This window comes from Schistocerca cancellata, chromosome 6, assembly GCF_023864275.1.
Source record: "Schistocerca cancellata isolate TAMUIC-IGC-003103 chromosome 6, iqSchCanc2.1, whole genome shotgun sequence".
NCBI lineage: Eukaryota > Metazoa > Arthropoda > Insecta > Orthoptera > Acrididae > Schistocerca > Schistocerca cancellata.
Genome location: NC_064631.1, coordinates 506,507,163 through 506,534,602, shown reverse-complemented (window position 1 = coordinate 506,534,602; position 27,440 = coordinate 506,507,163). Strand labels below are relative to the sequence as shown.

Below are 27,440 nucleotides of genomic sequence, written 5' to 3'. Positions count from 1 at the left end.
GGTATATGTGAATACTGTCCGTAAAATGTGTTGAAAATAGAGTTGGTAGTAAAGATGTGATAAATTAAAATGTTATTTCTGGTGCTAAAGTTGTACTCCATGAACAGCGAAAATGTACTAACCGATAAAACTTTTTCTTTTATCACTTTGTGGTGTGTGTGTGTGTGTGTGTGTGTGTGTGTGTGTGTGTGTGTGTGATTTTACAGTTTAACAGAAGTTCAGAGAAAACGCACAGTGAAGCGAAACCTGTGCATCTGATGCTGTTCATGCAAGGCAACTGCTCATTTCTCGATGAAGAGTGAAACACGCCGTGTGAAGAGGACCTTAATAGCCTGGCGACTGCAAGAGAGATTGAGAAATAATTCTGTTGAAATGCAAACACTCGCTCTGCACCTAATCTATTGTTCCAGATAAGGGATTTTTTTTGTTCATCATAACCTAGATTGTCACGTAATAAAAGCTGGTTCCAGTATAGCATAACAGACAGTTCTGGCTATAACATTAAATTGATTGAAATCGTCTGTCTCTTTTCATACTTATCGTTTTACTTCAGTTTGCTCTATCAGCTCTCAGTCTCTGCTTTTGCTTTCCTTTTTAGAAATTATGTTAAGCATTACACACATTTATTGAAGGTCAGAAGCATCAGTTACTTGTAATGACATAACAGGGCTTGGAGGGGATAGCTTCCTTGAGCTAATCTCACCAAGCCTTCTACGAAAGTGCTGTTCTATTTATTTTGTTACACTTTGTTTAAAATCATAAAAAAAAGTAAAGAATCTTGGTGGAAGTAAGAGGTCAAAATATCTCGATACATGGACTAGTTTCATTTATAAGATGGAGTTGTAATTTTAATATACATATATTAAAGTGGGTGTATGTATATGTCTGTGTGCTCCACATCTCCTCCTAACTCACTAGATTGATTTCTACAAAATTTGGTACACATACTACTTACTGTCTGGGAAGATGTACTGTTGCTGTAAGAACCACCTAGCTCTAATAGGGCTTGGGATGGAAAGGTTGGTAACCCCTGAAATCTAAGCTGTCCTGCATAACAGGTATGTTGTGTGGGTAGCACCAGAATGTGTTCCAGGGGCCTATGCAGATGGGTATGGTTGAGTAGGGAGAGGGTGAGGAGGAGGTGGGTACTGAGAGGGAGAGGACGAGATTGACAGAGAAAGGGCAGAGAATGGATAGACTGATAGAGGTGGTAGCAGGGACGGACAGGAAGAGAGAGGTGGGAGTAAGAAATGAACAGAGGCAGGGAGAAGGGGGAGATGGACTAATAGAGGAATAAATGCCTGGGGTAGTCCCAGGTACTCAGCTATTATTAATTAATCATCACATTAATAAAGAGAATGGAGAACTTTCAAAATACTTTGCCTTAACAAATTCATACTTTCGTAAGCACACATAACTATTTGATATCCGTATCTGCTTTCTGTTCCATTTTATTTTTGTAGTGAATTTTGTTTTTGTCTTTAGCCTTTCTAGAACTGGCAACCTATGATGGTCCACAGTAGCTATTTTGATGAATCTTCCACAAAATTAGCCTTCGTCATAATTTGAAAGTATGTAGAACATAATTTGGATTAAAAAACGTGTTGTAATTGAGACATACAGTGTTTTTGATGTCATAACAATGATGTTACACACCACCATTGCAAAAGTGCTGTCTCAGTTGTGCTGCAGAGTATGGACTCTATCACTTCAAACTGAGTAATAGTATGGTATGTTGATAATAACCATTTTGTTAAGTTTTTCTTTGTTATTGAAATCTGAATTTACCTCACACATTAAAGGAAGCTGTGGACCTGCAACTGTGGACGAAACGACATCAGCTAAGGCAAGATTATATGCTGAAGTTGTGGATTTAGGTATATACTAATAGGGACTCGATTAAATGTCAGAAAATAAACGAAGGTAAATGTCAAGATGTAGGTGCGTGATTACAGTCAGAAATTTGTGTACAATCAACATTGATGTTGGCCATCATAATTACAAGTCACTGAAGAAGAAAATAGAAACATTGAAGTGCCAATGAGTTTTTACTTTTGTCTGTCTTTCTCTAAAGGACTGTTCTCTAATGACTTTTGAATCTCTGCATAAATAACGCATTCTGCTGCCTTTTACACAAATAGTTTCAGCTACTTTTGTACACTGTGTCATTGTAACATTTGGCGAGAAACAAATACGCAAATCAACGTATTTTGTGTATGTTCACCCAACAATGCCATAGGACTATGTTCTGTTTTCAAAGTACAAAAACATGCAGTAAGAAAATTATCCCAGTGCTCGTCCAAGTTCGTCATGAGAAGAACTTTCTTTAGAGTCAGTTATTTTAACCACAGTGTTACAGTATTTATATTTTTCGATAAAAATGTTGTATACAATCGGTCAGGATTTACAAGGAATAATTATATATACTATTAAAATACAAGAATAAAAAATGCAATCAACCTTCATTCAAACTGGCTTTAGCTCAAAAAGGGATTAATTATGTTGATAACAATCTTTTATGATTTAACTACTGGTGTATAATGACTGACGGATGGCAAAGCAAAATTTGAAAGTAAGCTATAAAAGTTCCTTTCAGGCAACTTCTTCTATTTCACTTTTATGAAGGAACTTGTACTTATCTCTGTTAGTAAACTAAATTTTCTTTTTTATATTAACTAGTCTGAAAGTGGTCAGCATTGAGCCACATTTAAATTCAAATTTTTTGATGTGTAAACTGACTTATCATTATCATACATCGTTAAGTGGCCTATAAAACATCTCTCTAACTAACTAACTAACTAGTTAATGACCAGTTCCGGCAAAACGGCAGATTTGAAAAGTGAGTGGACATTTCATTTTCATCACTTAACGATTATGTAAAACAAATTGTAAAAATGCTTACCTCTGTCATCACAGTGCGATATTGGAATGTCACCTGAAAAAGAGAAAAAGAAACAATTCAAATGTCATATATACTCAGTTAATTTTACTGCGTAAATTAGGATACATTTCCACAATAGAAAGTGATTTGTTTGGGACCAGTTCAGATTCTTTATAGCTATAAACTGATATAGTGATATAGTGAGAATCGCGGTAACTTCACTGTAATTATTGTCTCTGAATAAAACTTCTTTCCAGTTTGTCTCATTGCTTATTTCTTTCAGTTACCTTTTGTACTATACTGTCGGAGTATTACCATTTATGGTCCAAATTTCATCGAGCTATGTTACTTGGCAGTGACACGTCATACGAAAATTACTTTTGTCCTCATGTTCTGCACACGTCTGTATTTTGGCACTGGTGGGAATGGCTGCCAATGCCGATAAATCATGTTTTGGGTTGACTTATAGCATTTTGTATAAAGAGGGAAAAGGAAACAAAATGATGGTCCTTGGGATGGTTGAAACTGAGAGATAAATATACCCACGAAACTCTGCTAAAAACAACACTACAGTCAAAACCTGATGATTACATCAACTTTCTCAGAACAGGCAGGCAAACCTTTAATAAGTTGTTAGAGGTAATTCGTCCACACAATCTAAAAGAATACAGCTATGTGAAAATCTGTTCCAGTTTCTCAACGATTATCCATAACTTTGAGATGTCTGGCAACTGGAACAGAGTTTGATGATGTAAAATTTTATCCTGCATTGCACGTCATACACTTAATTACATTATTGTGGAAACTCGTAAAGCAATAAATGAAGTATTAAAAGACGATATTATTTTTTTTTGTGCTTTCGCATATATGTCGAACGTAGAATACTGATTTTTTTCATTACCTCTTTCTGTTTAATATTTGGATGAGAAAGATGCAGATCTCTACCATTTTGGTAATGGCCTTTGAACTTTTGTTTGCGTGCATTTAGTCTTTTGTTCTTAAATTAAAAAAACTGTAGAAACTCTTGACAGAAAGAGATAAACTGCAGTGAGAGTCTTTTAGCTCAAAATGCATGGCGAATTAATAACATTGGTTCAATCTGTCGTCAAGAAGCAAGCAACTGGCTGTTGTTGACAATTGCAAGCGTAAATGGTTGAATTTTTTTTTTTTCAAATCAGCCTTCGATCATAATTACTCTCAAGCACGTAGACATAGTTCTTGTTTGACAAATACATCAAACAAAGCAACACAATGCCAAATAGCTGGACAAACAAGCGAAATTTGACAAATTGTTTGGTCGTCTTCGGGGGGCCTTCAGCTGTACGCATGGTGCATAGCGACAGTCAGCAGTGAGAAAAACTTGGCACCGTGTACTCACTGCGTCGTATGATGTTGGGCGTGATGTCGTTGGGCACCGGCTGGATGGCCTGCATGATGTTGGCGGCCTGCTGCTCGGGGCAGTTGTTGCGGTTGAGCGCCGAGCGCAGTCCCATGCTGTCGTCCACCTCCAGCACGTAGCGCCGCTCCCGGAACTGCACACACCACAGTCAGTCACAAACTGTAGCAGGGCAACCGGCTGCCTATCTTTATTATTGGCGTTTGGCTTCAAATGGCTCTGAGCACTATGGGACTTAACATCTATGGTCATCAGTCCCCTAGAACTTAGAACTACTTAAACCTAACTAACCTAAGGACAGCACACAACACCCAGCCATCACGAGGCAGAGAAAAGCCCTGACCCCGCCGGGAATCGAACCCGGGAACCCGTGCGTGGGAAGCGAGAACGCTACCGCACGACCACGAGATGCGGGCTATTGGCGTTTGGTGTACATACACTTAGGTGACAGAAGTCATAGGATAGTGCTATGCTCATATACAGATGGCGGTAGTGTTGCGTAAGCAAGACGTAAAAGGGTAGTGCACTGGAGGAGCTCTCATTTGTACTAAGGTGATTTATGTACAGTCCATGTCAGAAATCTTTACGAATTTCAGTATTTCCAGATACACGGTGTCAAGAGTGGGCAGAGAATAGCAAATTTCAGGCATTATTAGCTTTCACCACGAACAATGCAGTAGCCGATCTCTTTCACTTAACGACCGAGAGCCCCAGTGTTTGCGTAGACTTGTCAACGTTAACAGACAAGCAACACCTACATCTACATGGATATTCTGCAAATCACATTTAAGTGCCTGGCAGAGGGTTCATCGAACCAGCTTCACAATTCTCTATTATTCCAATCTCGTATAGCGTGCGGAAAGAATGAATACCTATATCTTTCCGTACGAGCTCTGATTTCCCTTATTTTATCGCGGTGATCGTTCCGCCCTATGTAGGTCGGTGTCAACAAAATATTTTCGCATTCGGAGGAGAAAGTTGATGATTGGAATTTCGTGAGAAGATTCCGTCGCAACGGAAAAACGCCTTTCTTTTAATGATTTCCAGCCCAAATCCTGTCACATTTCTGTGACACTCTTTCCACTATTTCGCGATAATACAAAACGTGCATCCCTTCTTTGAACTTTTTCGATGTACTCCGTCAGTCCTACCTGGTAAGGATCCCACGCCGCGCAGCAGTATTCTACAAGGGGACGGACAACCGTAGTGTAGGCAGTCTCCTTAGTAGGTCTGTTACATGTTTTCTAAACCCATGTTGACTGCGTGTCAATAGACCGTTTCCTTCGAGGTACTTCATAATGTTCGAACACAATATATGTTCTAAAATCCTGCTGCATATGGACGTTAACGATATGGGCCTGTAATTTAGTGGATTACTCCTACTACCTTTCTTGAATATTGGTGTGACCTGTGCAACTTTCCAGTCTTTGGGTACGGATCTTTCATCGAGCCAGCGGTTGTATATGATTGTTAAGTATGGAGCTAATGCATCAGCATACTCCGAAAGAAACCTAACTGGTATACAGTCTGGACCAGAAGACTTGCTTTTATTAAGTGATTTAAGTTGCTTCACTTCTCCGAGGATATTTACTTCTACGTTACTCATGTTGGCAGCTGTTCTCGATTCGAATTCTGTGATATTTACTTCGTCTTCTTTTGTGAAGGCATTTTGGAAGGCTGTGTTTAGTAACTCCCCTTTGGCAGCACTGTCTTCGGTAGTATCTCCATTGCTATCGTGCAGCGAAGGCATTGATTGTTTCTTGCCGCTAACGTTCTTCACATACGACCAGAATCTCTTTGGATTTTCTGCCAGGTTTCGAGACAAAATTTCGTTGTGAAAACTGTTATAGGCGTCTCGCATTGAACTCCGCGCTAAGTTTCGAGCTTCTATAAAGGATCGCCAATCTTGGAGATTTTGCGTCTGTTTAAATTTGGCAAGTTTATTTCGTTGTTTCTCCAACAGTGTTCTAACCCGTTTTGTGTACCAAGGAGAATCAGCTCCGTCGTTTGTTAGTTTATTTGGTATAAACCTCTCAATTGCTGCCGTTACTATTTCTTTGAATTTAAGCCACATCTGGTCTACACTTACATTATTGATTCGGAATGAGTGGAGACTATCTCTCAGGAAGGCGTACAGTGAATTTTTATCTGCTTTTTTGAATAGGTATATTTTTCGCTTATTTTTCGCTTATTTTTCGAGGATTTGAGGATTACAATATTCTATCTCGCTACGACAAGCCTGTGTTCACTAATCCCTATATCGGTTTTGATGCTGGTTATTAACTCACACAATGTGTGCAATAACCGCAGAAAGAGAATGCGGCGAAATTTGGCATTAATGGGCTTTGGCAACAGACGACCAACGCGAGTTCCTTTGCTAACAGTACATCGCTGGCATTGCCTCTCCTGGGCACTTGATGATATCGGTTAGGCCCTAGATGACTGGAAAGTAAGCTCCATAATGGTGTTGGCTGTGTTTACATGCAATGGACTGGGTCACTGACTGCAAACCATTTGTAACCATTCATGGGCTTCATATTTCCAAATAACGATTGAATTTTTTGTGAATGATAATGACCCATATCACCAGGCCACATTTGTTCGCTGTTGGTTTGAAGAACGCACTGACAGTTCCAGCGAATGATTTGGCCACCCATCGAGCCTTTATGGGACATAATCGAGAGGTTATAACGCTAGCCTGTTTTATACGTTACTCTTCCCTAACAACCGAACCTTATTAAGTCCTGTCACGGGAAATGCCACTTATAACACTAACTTGCCACGTATGATGAACAAGCGTACCCTGAAACAAGCTAATGTTACCCTCTGAGAGGATTTCGAAATTTGACTGAGCATGTATCTAGTGGACAAAGGTATAGGACTATAATTTTGAATATAGTGAAATTAAAAAGAAAAACTAAACGGACTTTAACCTTGGGAGTTAATGAAAGTGGTAAAAATCATATGTGAATGAAAAAACGAACGGTCGCCAGCCCAATTAGGCACATTGATTTGGAAATATATGTTTAAGAAAATTGAACATTGGTTATTTAATCTACTTTCGTTGATATTTCCCTTAGAAAAGTTTACAGGATGCAAGCTGACACTGGGCACTCTGAACTGTGTGCAGCAGCGGTTATCAATAACGCACACACCAGTAATTATGGAAAGCAAATTCGCATCAAGCTCGTACTAATAACAGCTATGCTCAAGATCATTACTTAAACCAATACTGAAATGTTGCTGCATGAAGAGTAGAACTAAATTTGGACATGAGGAGCTCCTATCTTAACTGACGTGAGAGAAACACGAATAAAGATACCGATAAATAATGTCATAAATACACTGCTTATACTCCTCTTCATTTATCAGTTTTCCTTAGCATCAGTAATAGTCCAATTATCTTTCTAGTATGTGGAGAATATGATGTGGACCCATAAACTAGTGTAGTGTTACTAGTCAAACTCTATGATTATTTCAGTCAAAAAGACTAATTCAAACCAAACTAATACTTCACTTCACTTGGAGTAGTCCACAATTTACTTTGCAAGACAAAAAATTCAACATTGAGCTAAATCAACTTCGGAAAAGGAACCATTCATGATAGAAATCAAAACACTACTATTTTAAAAATGAGCTTAACTTATTTGTCTTTTTTACCATCTGTGAAGCAGATATGTTAGACAATAACATTTACACAATCTGGCACTGTATTCCTGCAAAACTCTACTTTGTAGTAAACTAAGAGTAGTTTAGCAAAATCCTATTTAACTTCACTTTTGTGGTTTTACCTTCAACTTTTATTACACATTTTACATTTAACAAAAAAAAAATCACTTTGAAACACCTGAATACAAGAACTGTTCATTTAAAACAGGATACTCGGTTTTAGTAGCACTTAGGAGAGGACCCTGCATAGGTTCGTGATCAGGATAGAAGATATGGTTCCGGACACAGATTTATAGCATTTGGATTATTATTAAAACCACACACACATAAATTAAGTGGTCCATCCACATATACATAGATTGATGTATGAAGTTAGTAAATCAATGGCGAAGTTTTGGTGGCAGGCGACATGGCGGCTAACTGTACTCATGACTCTTGATGTTCGAATGCTCTATAAAATCTCTTCTTGGCGTCGGATTTTCAACATATTAGAGCCATTCGTTTTTCCCGAGAATACCAAATAAAGGTCAGATCCACATCCAGGGCAAAATACTTTATAAAGCAGCTTCCAATTGCTTCTCTCAGCACCGTCAAAGTGTACCGTGCTACTGCTAGCCACATACTGCGTGCTGTTCACACCAAGGAGCCGTTCAGTTCGACCGCCATAACCACCTTTTACATCGCGTCTTGCCACTTCTGTTGTGGAGGGACTTTCTTACGTCTTTTATATATATATATATATATATATATATATATATATATATATATATATATATATATTAAAAATACAAGTGCCCTAAGCATGAACCAGCTTCCAATAAACATTGTCTTTCTTAAAAACGTACAGATAGTAATAAAATTTTTTTATTTTAACAAATCATTTCGCTTTTTTCATATATACATTACAAAACTCTAAATTTCCTGTCAGAAATCAATGACATTAACTAACACAGAATACACACTCCATAATTGTAGATACACAACATAATATAACCCCTACTTATAATCGATATAAGTGTTACAAGGTCTCTTCGTTGCACGAAATGCTGCACCAGCAACACTTTCTCAATTATGAAATGCTATAGAGGCAGTATGGCTCAGTATAGTCATTTGCTCTCCCTGCACTTTGATTCCATGTTTATATCTTTTACTGGCTTTCTTCCGACAGACTGAATAACATCGCGGATAGGCTACAAGTCTGTGCCACTCCATTCTCAACTACTGCTTCCTTTTCCTGTCCTTTATCTCCTACAACTGTAACCTGCTTGCAGCACACGTTGCAGATCACCTTTCGCTCCCTGTACTCTAGCTACCTTCAGAAGTGAGCCAATCTAGCAACTTCTCTGCCTGTCTATGTCAGATAGGCATGCCGCGAATGCAGCGTGGCTGTTGTTATCTGTGGCTAAGGAGGATGTCTATCTCTGCACTGCGACGTCGGCCGGTGTGCAGTCTCGCTGGGTCTGCCTGAGGATGAGGAAGTGAACACACTGTCGGCTAGAGTGCGCTGAGAAGCAGACACCACTGATCGTCGAGGGCAGTGTCGAGCTACAGGCAACGACTGCAGGCTGTTAGGCTGCCACTTTTCGCTGCCGTGTACGGAATACGACGACCGGATGGATGCAGTGAAGCTACGGGCAACGATTGCAGGCTGCCGCTACTTCTCGCTCTTGTGTACTCAGGACGGCACCCGGGTAGATACTACGCCTTTGACGCTCCGACAAGGATGGATGCGAAAATGTCTGGACCATGTTATCATGGTGCTCAGCTGTGGTCACAAGAGGATAGACGGCGACCAAACTAGTAATCGCTGGAGTCAAATTGTCTGTTTTTCATCGTTCACCATGTGTCTGTTTTCTTGTTTACTTCTGCATACTGCTGCAGCAATGTGATGTTTACATAAAGTTCATCAGCGTGTGAGTGACGTTGTTTAGCAGTCCTTGAAACTGATTAGTTTTTTGAGAGACAGGGTGGTTGAGTGAAATGGCCTGGGAGTCGGGACAGGTTCCATCAGACTGGACAAAAGCAGTAATCACGACAATCTTTAAACATGGAAACATAAAAGATTGTAACAACTACAGAGGTATCTCTTTAATCAGCGTTGTGGGTAAAATCTTCTCAGGTATTGTTGAAAGGAAAGTGCGAGTATTAGTTGAGGACCAATTAGATGAAAATCAGTGTGGGTTTAGGCCTCTTAGAGGTTGTCAGGACCAGATCTTTAGCTTACGGCAAATAATGGAGAAGTGTTATGAGTGGAACAGGGAATTGTATCTATGCTTTATAGATCTAGAAAAGGCATATGACCGGGTTCCTAGGAGGAAGTTATTGTCTGTTCTACAAGATTATGGAATAGGAGGCAAACTTTTGCAAGCAATTAAAGGTCTTTACATGGATAGTCAGGCAGCAGTTAGAGTTGACGGTAAATTGAGTTCATGGTTCAGAGTAGTTTCAGGGTTAAGACAAGGCTGCAACCTGTCTCCACTGTTGTTCACATTATTTATGGATCATATGTTGAAAACAATAGACTGGCTGGGTGAGATTAAGATATGTGAACACAAAATAAGCAGTCTTGCATATGCAGATGACTTAGTTGTGATGGCAGATTCGATTGAAAGTTTGCAAAGTAATATTTCAGAGCTAGATCAGAAATGTAAGGACTATGGTATGAAGATTAGCATCTCCAAAACGAAAGTAATGTCAGTGGAAAAGAAATATAAACGGACTGAGTGCCAAATAGGAGGAACAAAGTTAGAACAGGTGGACGGTTTCAAGTACTTAGGATGCATATTCTCACAGGATGGCAACATAGTGAAAGAACTGGAAGCGAGGTGTAGCAAAGCTAATGCAGTGAGCGCTCAGCTACGATCTATTCTTTTCTGCAAGAAGGAAGTCAGTACCAAGACTAAGTTATCTGTGCACCGTTCAATCTTTCGACCAACTTTGTTGTATGGGAGCGAAAGCTGGGTGGATTCAGGTTACCTTATCAACAAGGTTGAGGTTACGGATATGAAAGTAGGTAGGAGGATTGCAGGTACTAGTAGTTGGGAACAATGGCAGGAGGGTGTCCACAATGAGGAAATCAAAGAAAAACTGGGAATGAACTCTATAGATGTAGCAGTCAGGGAGAACAGGCTTAGATGGTGGGGTCATGTTACACGCATGGGAGAAGCAAGGTTACCCAAGAGACTCATGGATTCAGCAGTAGAGGGTAGGAGGAGTCGGGGCAGACCGAGGAGAAGGTACCTGGATTCGGTTAAGAATGATTTTGAAGTAATAGGTTTAACATCAGAAGAGGGGATCATGGAGGAACTGTATAAGGGAGGCTATGCTCCAGTCTGAACGCTGAAAGGCATAATCAGTCTTAAATGATGATGATGATGATGATGAGGGTGGTTGAGTGGCATATGAGTGATGTTGTTTTAAGTTATCATTGTGGTTTGTTAAGTTGTTGTCCTTTCAGTTGTGTCTTTTGTCATATTTTATGTCATGCATTCTGTCGCCTTAGTCTTACCTCCTAGCACGAGCTCATACTTTGTGGTACTACATATGTCAGTCCATTTGTCTTTAGTACGAGGGTAATCCCAAAAAGCAAGGTCTCCTATTTTTTTATAAGTACATAGACATGTTTATTTCTACAATGGTTTACATCAGTTTACAGCTTGAACATTTAGCTATTTTTCGACATAATCACCATTTCTGTCGATGCATCTTTGTAGAAACTGTGGCAGTTTTTGTGTGCCCATGTCATATCAGCTCGCCACCAGTTCCGCGGCTTTGGCGAAGAAGGATGCCGCCACCGGCGTGATTGTTGCTTGGTCTCAGGTGTAAACTGGTATGCCCAGGTTTCGTCACCGTGACAACTGAGTCCAGAAAGTTGTCCTGTTCGGCTGCAGAGCGGTGAAGAAATGCGCGGGAAGCATCAACCCTTTGCCGCACCCATCTTCCGGTAGTTCAATGATTCCGTTCAAATTCTGTGAGCGCTGCTTCGGGGACCTCAGGAACCAACGTGCAGAGATTATCCAGGGAGATCCGCCGATCTTCACGCACGCATTTCATGCATTGGGACTACCGTCGTATAAGTGAGGCCTTTGTTTTGAATACTAAGATTTCTTTCGCCCCTTGTGTAAAAGTTTAGCTTTTACTGATTGCACATGTTGTAGCTGTGTCCTTTAAGTGACGTCAAGGAATCTCATGTCTGATTAGATGTTTGATTTATGAAAGTTGCCACCATTTGCTTCCTTTTAAATATTTATTTCCCAGTTAATCCCGAAATCGCTTGGCAGATGGTGAAATGTATGTGCAAGATTGCCCCATTTAAATGTTTTGAGGTTTCGTGCGCTATCTGTGCTCAGGCAATGTGAAAGGTTTAATATATGTGAAGCCAACTGATATATGTTTGTATGTATGTTTTTGGAGTGGCGTGTTGAAGAGTGGCTTTAAAGGAAATCGAGCACTAATTTGTAAACAGTTCTATTGACTTCCAAGCCGAAATATCTGTCTTTTGTCTATTACCAAATGTGCTGAAATGCAGGTTGCTTTTAAACTGCGGTGTGATCGACGATGGTGTAACTTCTTTTACAATGATGTGTAATATGACGATGTGTTAATAAATGATAACTTGAAATTTATATCCTGTAAAACAATCAGCACACTCCACTGGGTGGTTATAAAGTGAAGTTACTCATAGGAGTCCAGTGTGGACTGTAATTATCGTATGGCAACGAAACTTTATATATATATTCACATACATTAATATAGAACCTATTTACCCTGAAAAAAAAGTTCCAATTTTGGCCACCAGGTGAAAATCTGGTGCTTTGAATGCAAAAAAAAAAAAGAATAGAAATGTTTCCGTATGTATGTGGCCAGAAAATGTCAAAAAAGTGAGAAAGGCATACTGTTGATGTTATTATTAACTGCCATTTACATAATTTGTTCAACAGGAGCAATGGAGACGTCTACGAGATATTGTACAGCGCCACATTTTCATCTGATGGCCAAAATTGTAACTGCTTTTTTTCCAGAGTACGTCTGTTCCACATTAACGCATTATAATATCTACCAAGTTTCGTTGCCAGACGATAATTGTAGCCCACACTGGACCTTTGTGAGTAGTTGCACTTTAATTGTAACCATCCTCTCGAAATGCTGTCAGTGAAACTTCTAAGCTGTAGGGGCTATAGTTTAGATCACAGGCTAATTCTGCTATGATTGCAACTATAGAGTGAAAGTGTGGGTTGGAGTCTCCATTTGGAGTGGAAAAGCTAGAATATATTGTATAGTTGACAGGATGAGTATAACTCTGCGAGGAATTAATGACTGAAGTGGGAAGGTGGTTAAAACTGCCTTGGGAAAGGATATGGAGTGTGTAAAGATGTAAGGAAGGTGGGTCATGATGATAAAGGCACTGAAGCAGGCTAGGGTTTTCGAAGATGGACGATAAAGTGGAGCATCGCAGGAAAGACAAGACTGGCAAATCTATTCCAGGAAAAAGTATATATATATATATATATATATATATATATATATATATATATATATATATATAGGGTGAGGCAGGTATCTCCCCAACCGTAATAGATACAAAGATGACGTTTGGACAGTGAATTGTAGGGACAGGGGCGACTTGAATTCATCACATTTCATGTTTGTGCTATTTTTTATTACAGAGATATGAGTCCATCTCTGGTTTTTTAAATGAAACCCTATGTTAGATTTTAGCGTAACATATGGGCTTAAAAAGACGGTTTCAAATGTGTATATCAAAATATTCCTACCCCCATGAACCATGGACCTTGCCGTTGGTGGGGAGGCTTGCGTGCCTCAGCGATAGAGATGGCCGTACCGTAGGTGCAACCACAACGGAGGGGTATCTGTTGAGAGGCCAGACAAACGTGTGGTTCCTGAAGAGGGGCAGCAGCCTTTTCAGTAGTTGCAGGGGCAACAGTCTGGATGATTGACTGATCTGGCCTTGCAACACTGACCAAAACGGCCTTGCTGTGCTGGTACTGCGAACGGCTGAAAGCAAGGGGAAACTACAGCCGTAATTTTTCCCGAGGGCATGCAGCTTTACTGTATGGTTAAATGATGATGGCGTCCTCTTGGGTACAATATTCCGGAGGTAAAATAGTCCCCCATTCGGATCTCCGGGCGGGGACTACCCAGGAGGACGTCATTATCAGGAGAAAGAAAACTGGCGTTCTACGGATCGGAGCGTGGAATGTCAGATCCCTTAATCGGGCAGGTAGGTTAGAAAATTTGAAAAGGGAAATGGATAGGTTGAAGTTAGATATAGTGGGAATTAGTGAAGTTCGGTGGCAGGAGGAACAAGACTTTTGGTCAGGTGAATACAGGGTTATAAATACAAAATCAAATAGGGGTAATGCAGGAGTAGGTTTAATAATGAATAAAAAATAGGAGTGCGGGTAAGCTACTACAAACAGCATAGTGAACGCATTATTGTGGCCAAGATAGACACTAAACCCATGCCTACTACAGTAGTACAAGTTTATATGCCAACTAGCTCTGCAGTTGATGAAGATATAGATGAAATGTGTGATGAGATAAAAGAAATTATTCAGGTAGTGAAGAGAGACGAAAATTTAATAGTCATGGGTGATTGGAATCCGAGAGTAGGAAAAGGGAGAGAAGGAAACATAGTGGGTGAATATGGATTGAGGGAGAGAAATGAAAGAGGAAGCCGTCTGGTAGAATTTTGCACAGAGCATAACTTAATCATAGCTAAAACTTGGTTCCAGAATCATAAAAGAAGGTTGTATACATGGAAGAATCCTGGAGATACTAGAAGGTATCAGATAGATTATATAATGGTAAGACAGAGATTTAGGAACCAGGTTTTAAATTGTAAGACATTTCCAGGGGCAGATGTGGACTCTGATCACAATCTATTGGTTATGAACTGTAGATTAAAACTGAAGAAACTGCAAAAAGCTGGGAATTTAAGGAGATGGGACCTGGATAAACTGAAAGAACCAAAAGAACCAGAGGTTGTACAGAGTTTCAGGGAGTGCATAAGGGAACAATTGACAGGAATGGGGGAAAGAAATACTGTAGAAGAAGAATGGGTAGCTCTGAGGGATGAAGTAATGAAGGCAGCAGAGGATCAAGTAGGTAAAAAGACGAGGGCTAGTAGAAATCCTTGGGTAACAGAAGAAATATTGAATTTAATTGATGAAAGGAGAAAATATAAAAATGCAGTAAATGAAGCAGGCAAAAAGGAATACAAATGTCTCAAAAATGAGACCGACAGGTAGTGCAAAATGGCTAAGCAGGCATGGCTAGATGACAAATGTAAGGATGTAGAGGCTTATCTCACTAGGGGTAAGATAGATACTGCCTACAGGAAAATTAAAGAGACCCTCAGAGAAAAGAGAAGCACTTGTATGAATATCAAGAGCTCAGATGGAAACCCAGTTCTAAGCAAAGAAGGGAAAGCAGAAAGGAGGAAGGAGTATATAGAGGGTCTATACAAGGGCGATGTACTCGAGGACAATATTATGGAAATGGAAGAGGATGTAGATGAAGATGAAATGGGAGATACGATACTGCGTGAAGAGTTTGACAGAGCACTGAAAGACCAGAGTCGACAACATTCCATTGGAACTACAGACGGCCTTGGGAGAGCCAATCCTGACAAAACTCTACCATCTGGTGATCAAGATGTATGAGACAGGCGAAATACCCTCAGACTTCAAGAAGAATATAATAATCCCAATCCCAAAGAAAGCAGGTGTTGACAGATGTGAAAATTCCCGAACTATCAGTTCAATAAGTCACAGCTGCAAAACACTAACACGAAATATTTAAAGACGAATGGAAAAACTGGTAGAGGCCGACCTCGGCGAAGATCAGTTTGGATTCCGCAGAAACGTTGGAACACGTGAGGCAATACTGACCCTACGACTTATCTTAGAAAATAGATTAAGGAAAGGGAAACCTACATTTCTAGCATTTGTGGACTTAGAGAAAGCTTTTGACAATGTTGACTGGAATACTCTCTTTCAAATTCTAAAGGTGGCAGGGGTAAAATACAGGGAGCGAAAGGCTATTTACAATTTGTACAGAAACCAGATGGCAGTTATAAGAGTCGAGGGGCATGATATGGAAGCAACGGTTGGGAAGGGAGTGAGACAGGGTTGTAGCCTGTCCCCGATGTTATTCAATCTGTATATTAAGCAAGCAGTAAAGGAAACAAAAGAAAAATTCGGAGTAGGTATTAAAGTCCATGGAGAAGAAATAAAAACGTTGAGGTTCGCCGATGACATGGTAGTTCTGTCACAGACAGCAAAGGACTTGGAAGAGCAGTTGAACGGAATGGACAGTGTCTTGAGAGGAGGATATAAAATGAACATCAACAAAAGCAAAACGAGGATAATGGAATGTAGCCGAATTAAGTCGGGTGATGCTGAGGGAATTAGATTAGGATATGAGACACTTAAAGTAGTAAAGGAGTTTTGCTATTTGGGGAGCAAAATAACTGATGATGGTCGAAGTAGAGAGGATATAAAATGTAGACTGGCAATGGCAAGGAAAGCGTTTCTGAAGAAGAGAAATTTGTTAACATCGAGTATAGATTTAAATATCAGGAAGTCGTTTCTGAAAGTATTTGTATGGAGTGTAGCCATGTATGGAAGTGAAACATGGACGATAAATAGTTTGGACAAGAAGAGAATAGAAGCTTTCGAAATGTGGTGCTACAGAATAATGCTGAAGATTAGATGGGTAGATCACATAACTAATGAGGAGGTATTGAATAGAATTGGGGAGAAGAGGAGTTTGTGGCACAACTTGACAAGAAGAAGAGACCGGTTGGTAGGATATGTTCTGAGGCATCAAGGGATCACAAATTTAGCATTGGAGGGCAGCGTGGAGGGTAAAAATCGTAGTGGGAGACCAAGAGATGAATACACTAAGCAGATTCAGAAGGATGTAGGTTGCAGTAAGTACTGGGATAGAGTTGCATGGAGAGCTGCATCAAACCAGTCTCAGGACTGAAGGCAACAACAACAACAACCACAACATCAAAATATTTAGGCGAAAATTTTTCAGACACAGATATTTTCTCGTATCATGTTCGTCCTTCGAAGCGGCGTTGTGCAATGCGACCTTTCCTGTTGTGTAGAGTACATGGTAAACGACTTGTGTCCGTCCTTGCACAAACACGCCCATTTACCCGACGATAGTAATACATACTGTGATATTTTGCGCAAAAATTAACTGATGGTGTCGCGCAAATGTTATTCAGTTATTTAACAACTGTGATACCACAATACTAGAACTCTGTATGGCGTTCCATTTTAAGTAACAGAAATAGAAATGTAAATGAGGAGGTCCTTATTGGTCACAATTATTTCGTACGTATTTGTTTTCTATTTGAAAATATTTACTATTGATCACAATATGACCCAAATACACACAAAGATGCAAAATACATGCTGTACATGATACAAAACTTTGCTGAAGCATGTGCTCAAAATGCTTTCCCTCTGCTGCAATGCGCATTTGTAGTCGCTGTTCGAATGATTTGTGAACGGCTGCGAGGGTGGCACGTGAGATATCAGCGAACGCTTCGATGATGCGTTGCATCATATCGTCTGGCGTAGTTGGTATTTGAGCATATACTTTATGTTTGATCGCTCCCCAAAGAAAAAAATCAAGAGGTGTCAAATCAGGAGACGGGCTGGCAGCTTCACTTCAGCACGTCGTCCTATCCAACAATCCGGGAACTTCTCATTTAACAGCTCTGTAGCCACACGGGAAGAGTGAGCAGGACAGCGCTGTGCACAGCTATTGCCATTTAGTATAGCCGGAATGACGTACGGCTCCACAATGACATTTGCGACGATGCCGCACCACACGTTAACACTCCACGGTTGCTGAAGCTGTACCTGTCGAAGCCAATGAGGGTTCTCTATTGACCAGTAATGCATACTATGCAAATTCACATTACCGTGGTTGGTGAAAGTCGCTTCATCAGTAAAAAGCACCCATTGAAAAAACTTTGGATCATCTCGTAGGCGCTGCAGAGCAAACCGGCAAAATTCCCGGCACCGTTCGAAATCCACACAGGAGAGTACTTGATGTAATGAGAGGTGAAATGGGTGAAATCTCTGACTTATACCACTTTCCGAGGCGATACGTCGCAACGAAACAGTAGGGTCGTTATGCGCCAACGCTAGAACGGAAATACGGAAGCGTCCGATCTAACCCGTCGGCTTTGACCCATGACGTCACAAATATGGCGGAAACGACCATAAACGACAATTCCAATATGGCGGATATAAAAACGTTGCATACGTATCACAAAGACGAAAACACATAGAAAAACAACACACACAAAGGTTTCACAAGAACAATCTGCTAACATTGATAGCAAACAAAGATAATAATAAACAAGTGGTACTCAAGGCCAGGCAGGGGGGGGGGCTGCACACCCCCCCCCCCTGACCCCCCCGCCAAAAAAAAACTCCCAACCTAACCTCGTATTCAGGGCTACGCTACAGATCAATGTGTAGGTCAATCAAAAGATAAAAAAAAGAAACAAATAAAAAAAAAGAAAAAAACAATACTGATTCATTAGACATAACGAGTAGCGACAAAACATATAGACCATAAAGATTGAACAATCTAATGGCAAACTGATAAAAGCCTCATAGACGACGTTAAAACAAAAAGTACAGTAAAAAGGTAAACTATATATTACAGGCCCTAAAACTCCTACTAAGGTAACGTCAACGAGGCAACATCTACAAACACGCCACACTCACAAGCCAAACTCCGCGCCGTAATGACGTCACACACCACAACACCCTTACGTCACGGGTCAAAGCCGACGCATGAGATCGGATGTTTCTGTTGACCCGCTAGAACGCCCTCTTCATGTACCTCGCCAGTTGCAGTTTTCTGCCTTGTCCTCTGTATGGCGTTCCATGATCCCGATTCAAGTAGTTTCTTGTAAATATGTGCAAGAGGCTGGCGCGTAGGACGCTTACGATCAGGATACAGCTCTCCATATCGCTTTATTGCTCTAACAGCATTTCTTCTGATTTCACCATACACTAGAAGCATATCTAACTTTTCTTCGTTGGTGTACATGTCTGCTCCAAGAAACAGTGACGGAAATGCGATGTCTCATTACCCCAACAGCACATTTATACCCTTCTCTCCAGCTACCTCGTGCCTTACCTTGCGGCGTTATCGAGAAGCAGGAAAACAACGCCTTCCCTGTTAAATTCCTCAGTGGTCAACAGGAAACGTCGCAGTCGACAACGCCGCTTCGAAGACGAAGATGATTCGAGAATATATCTGTGTCTCAAAAACTATTCGCCTAAATATTAGGATATACACATATTTGAAAACGTCTTTTTCAGCCCATCATGTTATGCTAAAATTTAACATTGGGTTCCATTAAAAAACGAAAGATGGCCTCATGTCTCTCATCACCATCATCATCATCATCATTTAAGACTGATTATGCCTTTCAGCGTTCAGTATGGAGCATAGCCCCCCTTATACAGTTCCTCCATGATTCAGTGCTAACATTGGTGCCTCTTCTGATGTTAAACCTATTACTTCAAAATCATTCTTAACCGAATCCAGGTACCTTCTCCTCGGTCTGCCCCGACTCCTCCTACCCTCTACTGCTGAATCCATGAGTCTCTTGGGTAACCTTGCTTCTCCCATGCGTGTAACATGACCCCACCACCTAAGCCTGTTCGCCTTGACTGCTACATCTATAGAGTTCATTCCCAGTTTTTCTTTGATTTCCTCATTGTGGACACCCTCCTGCCATTGTTCCCATCTACTAGTACCTGCAATCATCCTAGCTACTTTCATATCCGTAACCTCAACCTTATTGATAAGGTAACCTGAATCCACCCAGCTTTCGCTCCCATACAACAAAGTTGGTCGAAAGATTGAACGGTGCACAGATAACTTAGTCTTGGTACTGACTTCCTTCTTGCAGAAGAGAGTAGATCGTAGCTGAGAGCTCACTGCATTAGCTTTGCTACACCTCGCTTCCAGTTCTTTCACTATGTTGCCATCCTGTGAGAATATGTATCCTAAGTACTTGAAACCGTCCACCTGTTCTAACTTAGTTCCTCCTATTTGGCACTCAATCCGTTTATATTTCTTTCCCACTGACATTACTTTCGTTTTGGAGATGCTAATCTTCATACCATAGTCCTTACATTTCTGATCTAGCTCTGAAATATTACTTTGCAAACTTTCAATCGAATCTGCCATCACAACTAAGTCATCCGCATATGCAAGACTGCTTATTTTGTGTTCACATATCTTAATCTCACCCAGCCAGTCTATTGTTTTCAACATATGATCCATAAATAATATGAACAACAGTGGAGACAGGTTGCAGCCTTGTCTTACCCCTGAAACTACTCTGAACCATGAACTCAATTTACCGTCAACTCTAACTGCTGCCTGACTATCCATGTAAAGACCTTTAATTGCTTGCAAAAGTTTGCCTCCTATTCCATAATCTTGTAGAACAGACAATAACTTCCTCCTAGGAACCCGGTCATATGCCTTTTCTAGATCTATAAAGCATAGATACAATTCCCTGTTCCACTCATAACACTTCTCCATTATTTGCCGTAAGCTAAAGATCTGGTCCTGACAACCTCTAAGAGGCCTAAACCCACACTGATTTTCATCCAATTGGTCCTCAACTAATACTCGTACTTTCCTTTCAACAATACATGAGAAGATTTTACCCACAACGCTGATTAAAGAGATACCTCTGTAGTTGTTACAATCTTTTCTGTTTCCATGTTTAAAGATTGGTGTGATTACTGCTTTTGTCCAGTCTGATGGAACCTGTCCCGACTCCCAGGCCATTTCAATTATCCTGTGTAGCCATTTAAGACCTGACATTCCACTGTGTTTGATGAGTTCCGACTTAATTTCATCCACCCCAGCCGCTTTATTGCACTGCAATCTATTGACCATTTTTTCCACTTCCTCAAATGTGATCCTATTTCCATCATCATTCCTATCCCATTCTACCTCGAAATCTGAAACATTACTGATCGCATTTTCACCTACATTGAGCAACTCTTCAAAATATTCCCTCCATCTGCCCAAGGCATCCACAGGATTCACCAGCAGTTTTCCTGACCTGTCCAAAATACTTGTCATTTCATTCTTACCTCCCTTTCGAAGACTGCTAATTACACTCCAGAATGGTTTTCCAGCAGCTTGACCCATAGTCTCCAACCTGTTTCCAAAGTCTTCCCACGATTTCTTCTTGGATGCTGCAAATATCTGTTTGGCTTTGTTTCTTTCTTCAACATAACTTTCTCTGTCTACCTGGGTTCTGGTATGTAGCCATTTTTGATACGCCTTCTTTTTCCTTTTACAGGCTGCCTTGACTGTATCATTCCACCAAGCTGTTTGCTTCATTCTACTTTTACACACTACTGTTCCAAGACATTCTTTAGCCACTTCTAGTACTGTGTCCCTGTACCTTGTCCATTCCTTTTCCAATGACTGTAATTGACTACATTCAACTAACTGGTACCTTTCTGAGATCGCTGTTATGTACTTGTGCCTGATTTCCTTATCCTGAAGTTTCTCGACTCTTATCCTCCTACATATGGACCTGACCTCCTGCACTTTCGGCCTCACAATCCCAATTTCACTGCAGATTAAATAATGATCAGTGTCATCAAAGAATCCCCTGAATACACGTGTGTCCCTCACAGTCTTCCTGAATTCCTGATCTGTTATTATATAGTCAATGACAGATCTGGTTCCCCTGCCTTCCCAAGTATACCGGTGAATGTTCTTATGTTTAAAAAAGGAGTTTGTGATTACTAAGCCCATACTGGCACAGAAATCCAAGAGCTGTTTCCCGTTCCTGTTGGCCTCCATGTCCTCTTCAAATTTACCCATAACCTTTTCATACCCTTCTGTTCGATTTCCAATCCTGGCGTTAAAATCACCCATGAGCAGAACACTGTCCTTGTCCTTTACTCTAACAACTACATCACTGAGTGCCTCATAAAAACTATCCATCTTATCTTGATCTGTCCCTTCACAATGCGAATATACTGACACAATCCTAATTTTCTTGCTAGACACTGTCAAATCTACCCACATCAGTCGTTCGTTTACATACCTTATTGCAACAACGCTGGGTTCCATTTCTTTCCTGATGTAAAGCCCTACACCCCATTGTGCTATTCCTGCTTTGACTCCTGACAGGTAGACCTTGTATTCTCCCACTTCCTCTTCTTTCTCACCCCTTACCCGAATGTCACTAACAGCTAAAACGTCCAGCCCCATCTAACTTGCAGCCTCTGCCAGCTCTACCTTCTTCCCAGAGTAGCCCCCATTGATATTAATAGCTCCCCATCTCATTACCATTTGTTTGCCAAGTCGTATCTTAGGAGTCCCTGGTTTGTCAGTTAGAGGTGGGACTCCGTCACCTCGAAAGGTCCGAGGCATTTTGCTCATATCTCTGTAATAAAAAAATAGCACAACCATGAAATGTGATGTATTCAAGTATCCCCTGTCCCTGCAATTCACTGTCCAAACGCCATCTTTGTATCTATTACGGTTGGGGAAATACAAGGGGTGTTACGACTTAGCTGCTTCACCCTGTATATATATATATATATATATATATATATATATATATATATATATATATATATATATATATATATATATATAAGTCACATTGATGTTTTTGTTTATGAAAATTGAAAGAAGAAATTATGTTGTTAGTTTTGGCAATGGGGTACTGTTTCCCATGAGGCGTTTGATGTTACTTTTGTGTGTTGATCAGGTCTGGGTGCTGATGTTATGCACATAGATATTTATGAAATGTGACATTGTGTCAAAAAGTAATTGAGTAGTAGTGTTACGTAATTTTAGGTGAGCCACATGCGTATCTTAATTTAGGTTTTCCTTATAAGATTGTTTACTGTTAATTTCTCGTTGGATCCATAATTTTGCTCCATATTGTCTCATGCGAGGTACCAGCATTGCTTCTGCTGAAATCTTGATGTTGACATAGGCTGGGATGAGTTTCTCCTGTAAACAAACCTTACTGAATTTCACACTTTCGATGACTTATACCATTTTTATTGTTATCTTTACGTATTTCAGCAAGTTGCCTATTTTGGTGTATGACATTGAAGTCCATAACATTTGTTCTTTGGGGCCTGCTGTGTAAAATATGTAATATGTCGTGTAATGAATGACATGATCTTATGAATAATAGCCAGCTCGTCTGCTATTTTACACCATTGATTTATATCATCACATACAAACACACATGGGCACATGTACAGACACACACACACACACACACACACACATATATATATATATATATATATATATATATATATATATATATATGTGTGTGTGTGTGTGTGTGTGTGTGTGTGTGTGTGTGTGTGTGTGTGTTTTGCCACATGTCTGAAAGAACATACATTGTTTTTGATCCAGCAGCCATTATGAATTACATACAAAGGAATTACAAATATTGACTGTGAGCGGGCATTGAGGAAGCTGATACATAAGTGAGGACGGCCAATTATCTCTTCAGTGCAGATGCACATCTGTCTCGAATTCTTACGGGAATCGGCGAAATGCCGCGAGTAATGATAATGGGCAAGGGGAATTACATTAGTAGTGTGGCGGATAAGGTGAGAATTTGACGTGCTAGGGTAGTTCGTGCAGTTGCAATGACCACTGTGTCTGGATGGCTCAGTAGTTAGAGTGTTTCCGTAGTAAGCAGGAGACACGGGTTGGAATCCCGGTCCTGCACAAATTTTCAATTCTCTCCATTGATTTCAATCAATGCCCGCTCCCGGCCAAGATCTGTAATTCCTCCATCATGTTTGTACTCCATGAAGGTAAGGATACGTGGGAATTTCGTTAGACATACAGGATACGAGTACAGATCTGGTACCATTGTCGATAATATGTTAGTATGCAGTGGCTCAGGATAGTTCAGACAGAGGGAGCGCTCCCGTATACACACACACACACACACACACACACACACACAGAGCGAGGAAACAAAAGAATGTGGGGAGTACTCACGACGGCGAGGCGCGGGCTGCGCTCGAACATGTCCCTGAGGCTGCGCGGCGTGGAGACGATGCCCAGCGAGACGCAGTCGACGAAGAGGGCGACGTGCGCGCCGGGCTGGCGCTGCTGCACGTCGAGCACCACGGAGCGCAGGATGGCGCCCTCGCTGAGCGCGTCCACAGTCAGGTGCTGCGAGCGCGCGCGCCCGTCCTCCACCGTCTCCACCACCACTGCGGGCACGCAACACCACGTCATGCCACACACGGCGCCGCTCATACTCACACTATCACGGACTGCTCAAAAATATGTCAACGTCAAAAGCACAACACATTACCATTCATATTACGGTGTAACGAACAGGTTGTCATGTTGTTATTGTTGTGGTCCTCAGTCCTGAGACTGGTTTGATGCAGCTCTCAATGCTACTCTACCCTGTGCAAGCTTCTTCATCCCCCAGTACCTACTGCAACCTACATCCTTCTGAATCTGCTTAGTGTATTCATCTCTTGGTCTCCCTCTACGATTTTTACCCTCCACGCTGCCCTCCAATGCTAAATTTGTGATCCCTTGATGCCTCAGAACATATCCTACCAACCGGTCTCTTCTTCTTGTCAAGTTGTGCCACAAACTCCTCTTCTCCCCAATTCTATTCAATACCTCCTCATTAGTTATGTGATCTACCCATATAATATTCAGCATTCTCTGTAGCACCACATTTCGAAAGCTTCTATTCTCTTCTTGTCCAAACTATTTATCGTCCATGTTTCACTTCCATACATGGCTACACTCCATACCAATACTTTCAGAAACGACTTCCTGACACTTAAATCTATACTCGATGTTAACAAATTTCTCTTCTTCAGAAACGCTTTCCTTGCCATTGCCAGTCTACATTTTATATCCTCTCTACTTCGACCATCATCAGTTATTTTGCTCCCCAAATAGCAAAACTCTTTTACTACTTTAAGTGTCTCATTGCCTATCTAATTCCCTCAGCATCACCCGACTTAATTCGACTACATTCCATTATCCTCGTTTTGCTTTTGTTGATGTTCATCTTATATCCTCCTTTCAAGAAACTGTCCATTCCGTTCAACTGCTCTTCCAAGTCCTTTGCTGTCTCTGACAGAATTACAACGTCATTGGCGAACCTCAAAGTTTTTAAATGGCTGAATACACATCCTGTGTCAAATAATTTGAAGCCACATTGACCATTAATGGACCGCGACTGTTTCAAATATATGAAAAGGTTTTCAAATATCTCCACTGGGTGTGATTCTGATCATCAACGTAGACAGAAAACCAACAAATACAGACTCTGTCATTAATGAGTCTTCCGCAAATCCCAACTCACATAAGCAAGCTGCATTTAGATCCTGCATAAACAGAGCACAGGAATGTCCACTTAATGCTGATGACTATGAGACAGAAATAAACACTACCAAATAAATTGCACACAACAATGGCTATCACGAACACGAAATACGAGGGTTTCTCCAAAAGAAATGCACACTATTTTTGTAAAAATACAGTTTTCATTCTGAATGTGTGAAAGTTTTACAGTGTGTAGATACATCCTTCCCGCTTGTTTTCAAACTTAGTTCAACCTGTTCCCGTGACTGGCGCCGTCACAGCATGTCTTCAAGATGGCTGCTACACTTGACGTTCGTCAGAAGCAACGTGCTGTCATAGAATTTCTGTGCTGTGAAAACGATACAGTGGGAAACATACACAAGAGGTTGAAAATGGTGTATGAAAATGCTGCTGTCGATCGCAGTACAGTTAGTCGGTGGGCAAGCAGGTTATGCGATGAAAGCGGGCACAGCAATATTGAGGATTGTCCTCAGCGGCAGGCCTCGTACTGCACACACTCCAGACAATGTGCAGAGAGTTAACGAATTGGTGACTGCTGACTGACGCATCACAGTGAACGAATTGTCACGCTACGTTGGGATAGGGGAAGGAAGTGTTTGCAGAATACTGAAACTGTTGGCGTTAAAAATGGTTTTTGCCAGGTGGGTTCCCAGGATGTTGACAGTGGCTCACAAAGAAACAAGAAAAACGGTATGCAGCGAACTTTTGTAACAGTACGAGAATAGTGGAGATGATTTTCTTGGAAGACTTGTGAAAGGTGATAAAACATGGCTCCATCATTTTTCATGATGAAACATGGATCCATCATTTTTCACAACGTTTGAAGATGATGACTCCTTTGTGCACGCTGCCAAACAGTGGCTGTAACAGGTTGGTCCAGAATTTTACTGTGTGGGTATACAGGCGCTGGTACCAAGATGGCGTAAGGCAGTGGAGGGGGATGGAAATTATGTGGAGAAATGAAAATATTGTTCCTAAAGGATGTATCTACACACTGTAAAACTTTCAAACATGTAGAATAAAAGATGGATTTAAAAAAAAGTGTGCATTTCTTTTGGAGTGAGACTCGTAGATACAAACAACCTTGCAGAAAGGGCAACCACAGCTATGAGCAATCATTCTGGGTATTAATAAACCGCTTCAGCTGTATTTTATCCTTTATTATTGGATCACTACAGGTTTAGAGGCACTAAAAGCCACATCTTCAGGAGCACATACAACTAAAACAGACCTAAAATGCTCGAAACTTGTTCTGACGGACAACGAATGTTAGTTACGAAGTTACGAGCTTTTAAGTTCTAATGTTTCAGTTGTATGTTTACCTTAAGAAGTGGCTTTTTCTGCCACGAAACCAGTCCTACTCCAATAATAAAGAACAAAATACAGATGCAGCGGTTTATTAATACCCAAAATGATATAGGTACACTTTCACAACCCATAGCTAAAAACAAAAGCTAACAAACTAACGTGTCTACCACACGTCTCCGCGCCCCCCGCCACACAGGACACGAAAACCTATGCACATAACGATACCGTATTTAGGAGTCATCTCAGACAAAACAGCCAAGCTATTTGAAAAGACAGATATCAGGATCACTTTTGTCACCAACAACAACTCTAGAAAGAAGATGGTCCATGACATCATACAGCCTACAGGGGAAATAAGCAAATCAGGAATTTATAAAATTACATGTAGTCATTGCAACAGATAGTATATTAGCCAAACGGGAATAAATTTTAAAACCCGTTTTAAATAATACATTGGATAAATCTAATAAATTAGCTGTAGCACAACATATAACTGAAACAGGACAAAGTGTTGCAACAGACAACGCCCTCAAAGTATTGCATGCTTTGGAAGAGAGCTGGAGAATAGATATCTTGGAAGAAATCGAAATATTCATCAATGGCCATAAGTCGAAAAACGAGATACTAACTGAAATGACAGAGTCCAAAAATTCACATTTCTTTACGAATTTGAATTCAGTTCTCTTAAAATAGCAAGTACATGATATGAAGATTATTTGAGTACAG

At 40.7% G+C, this 27,440-nt stretch overlaps 1 protein-coding gene across 1 annotated transcript in view; it reads right to left on the bottom strand.

Moving 5' to 3' along the window:
• The window catches only part of LOC126190740 (cartilage oligomeric matrix protein), a 428,170-nt gene that overhangs the window by 130,981 nt on the left and 269,749 nt on the right, over nucleotides 1-27,440 (bottom strand). The window contains exons 3-5 of the mRNA XM_049931233.1: nucleotides 24,045-24,262; nucleotides 4,260-4,413; nucleotides 2,903-2,935 (exon numbers count right to left, since the gene is read on the bottom strand). Coding sequence (XP_049787190.1) covers nucleotides 2,903-2,935; nucleotides 4,260-4,413; nucleotides 24,045-24,262 — 405 coding nt within the window. The remainder of the gene's footprint in view (nucleotides 1-2,902; nucleotides 2,936-4,259; nucleotides 4,414-24,044; nucleotides 24,263-27,440) is intronic.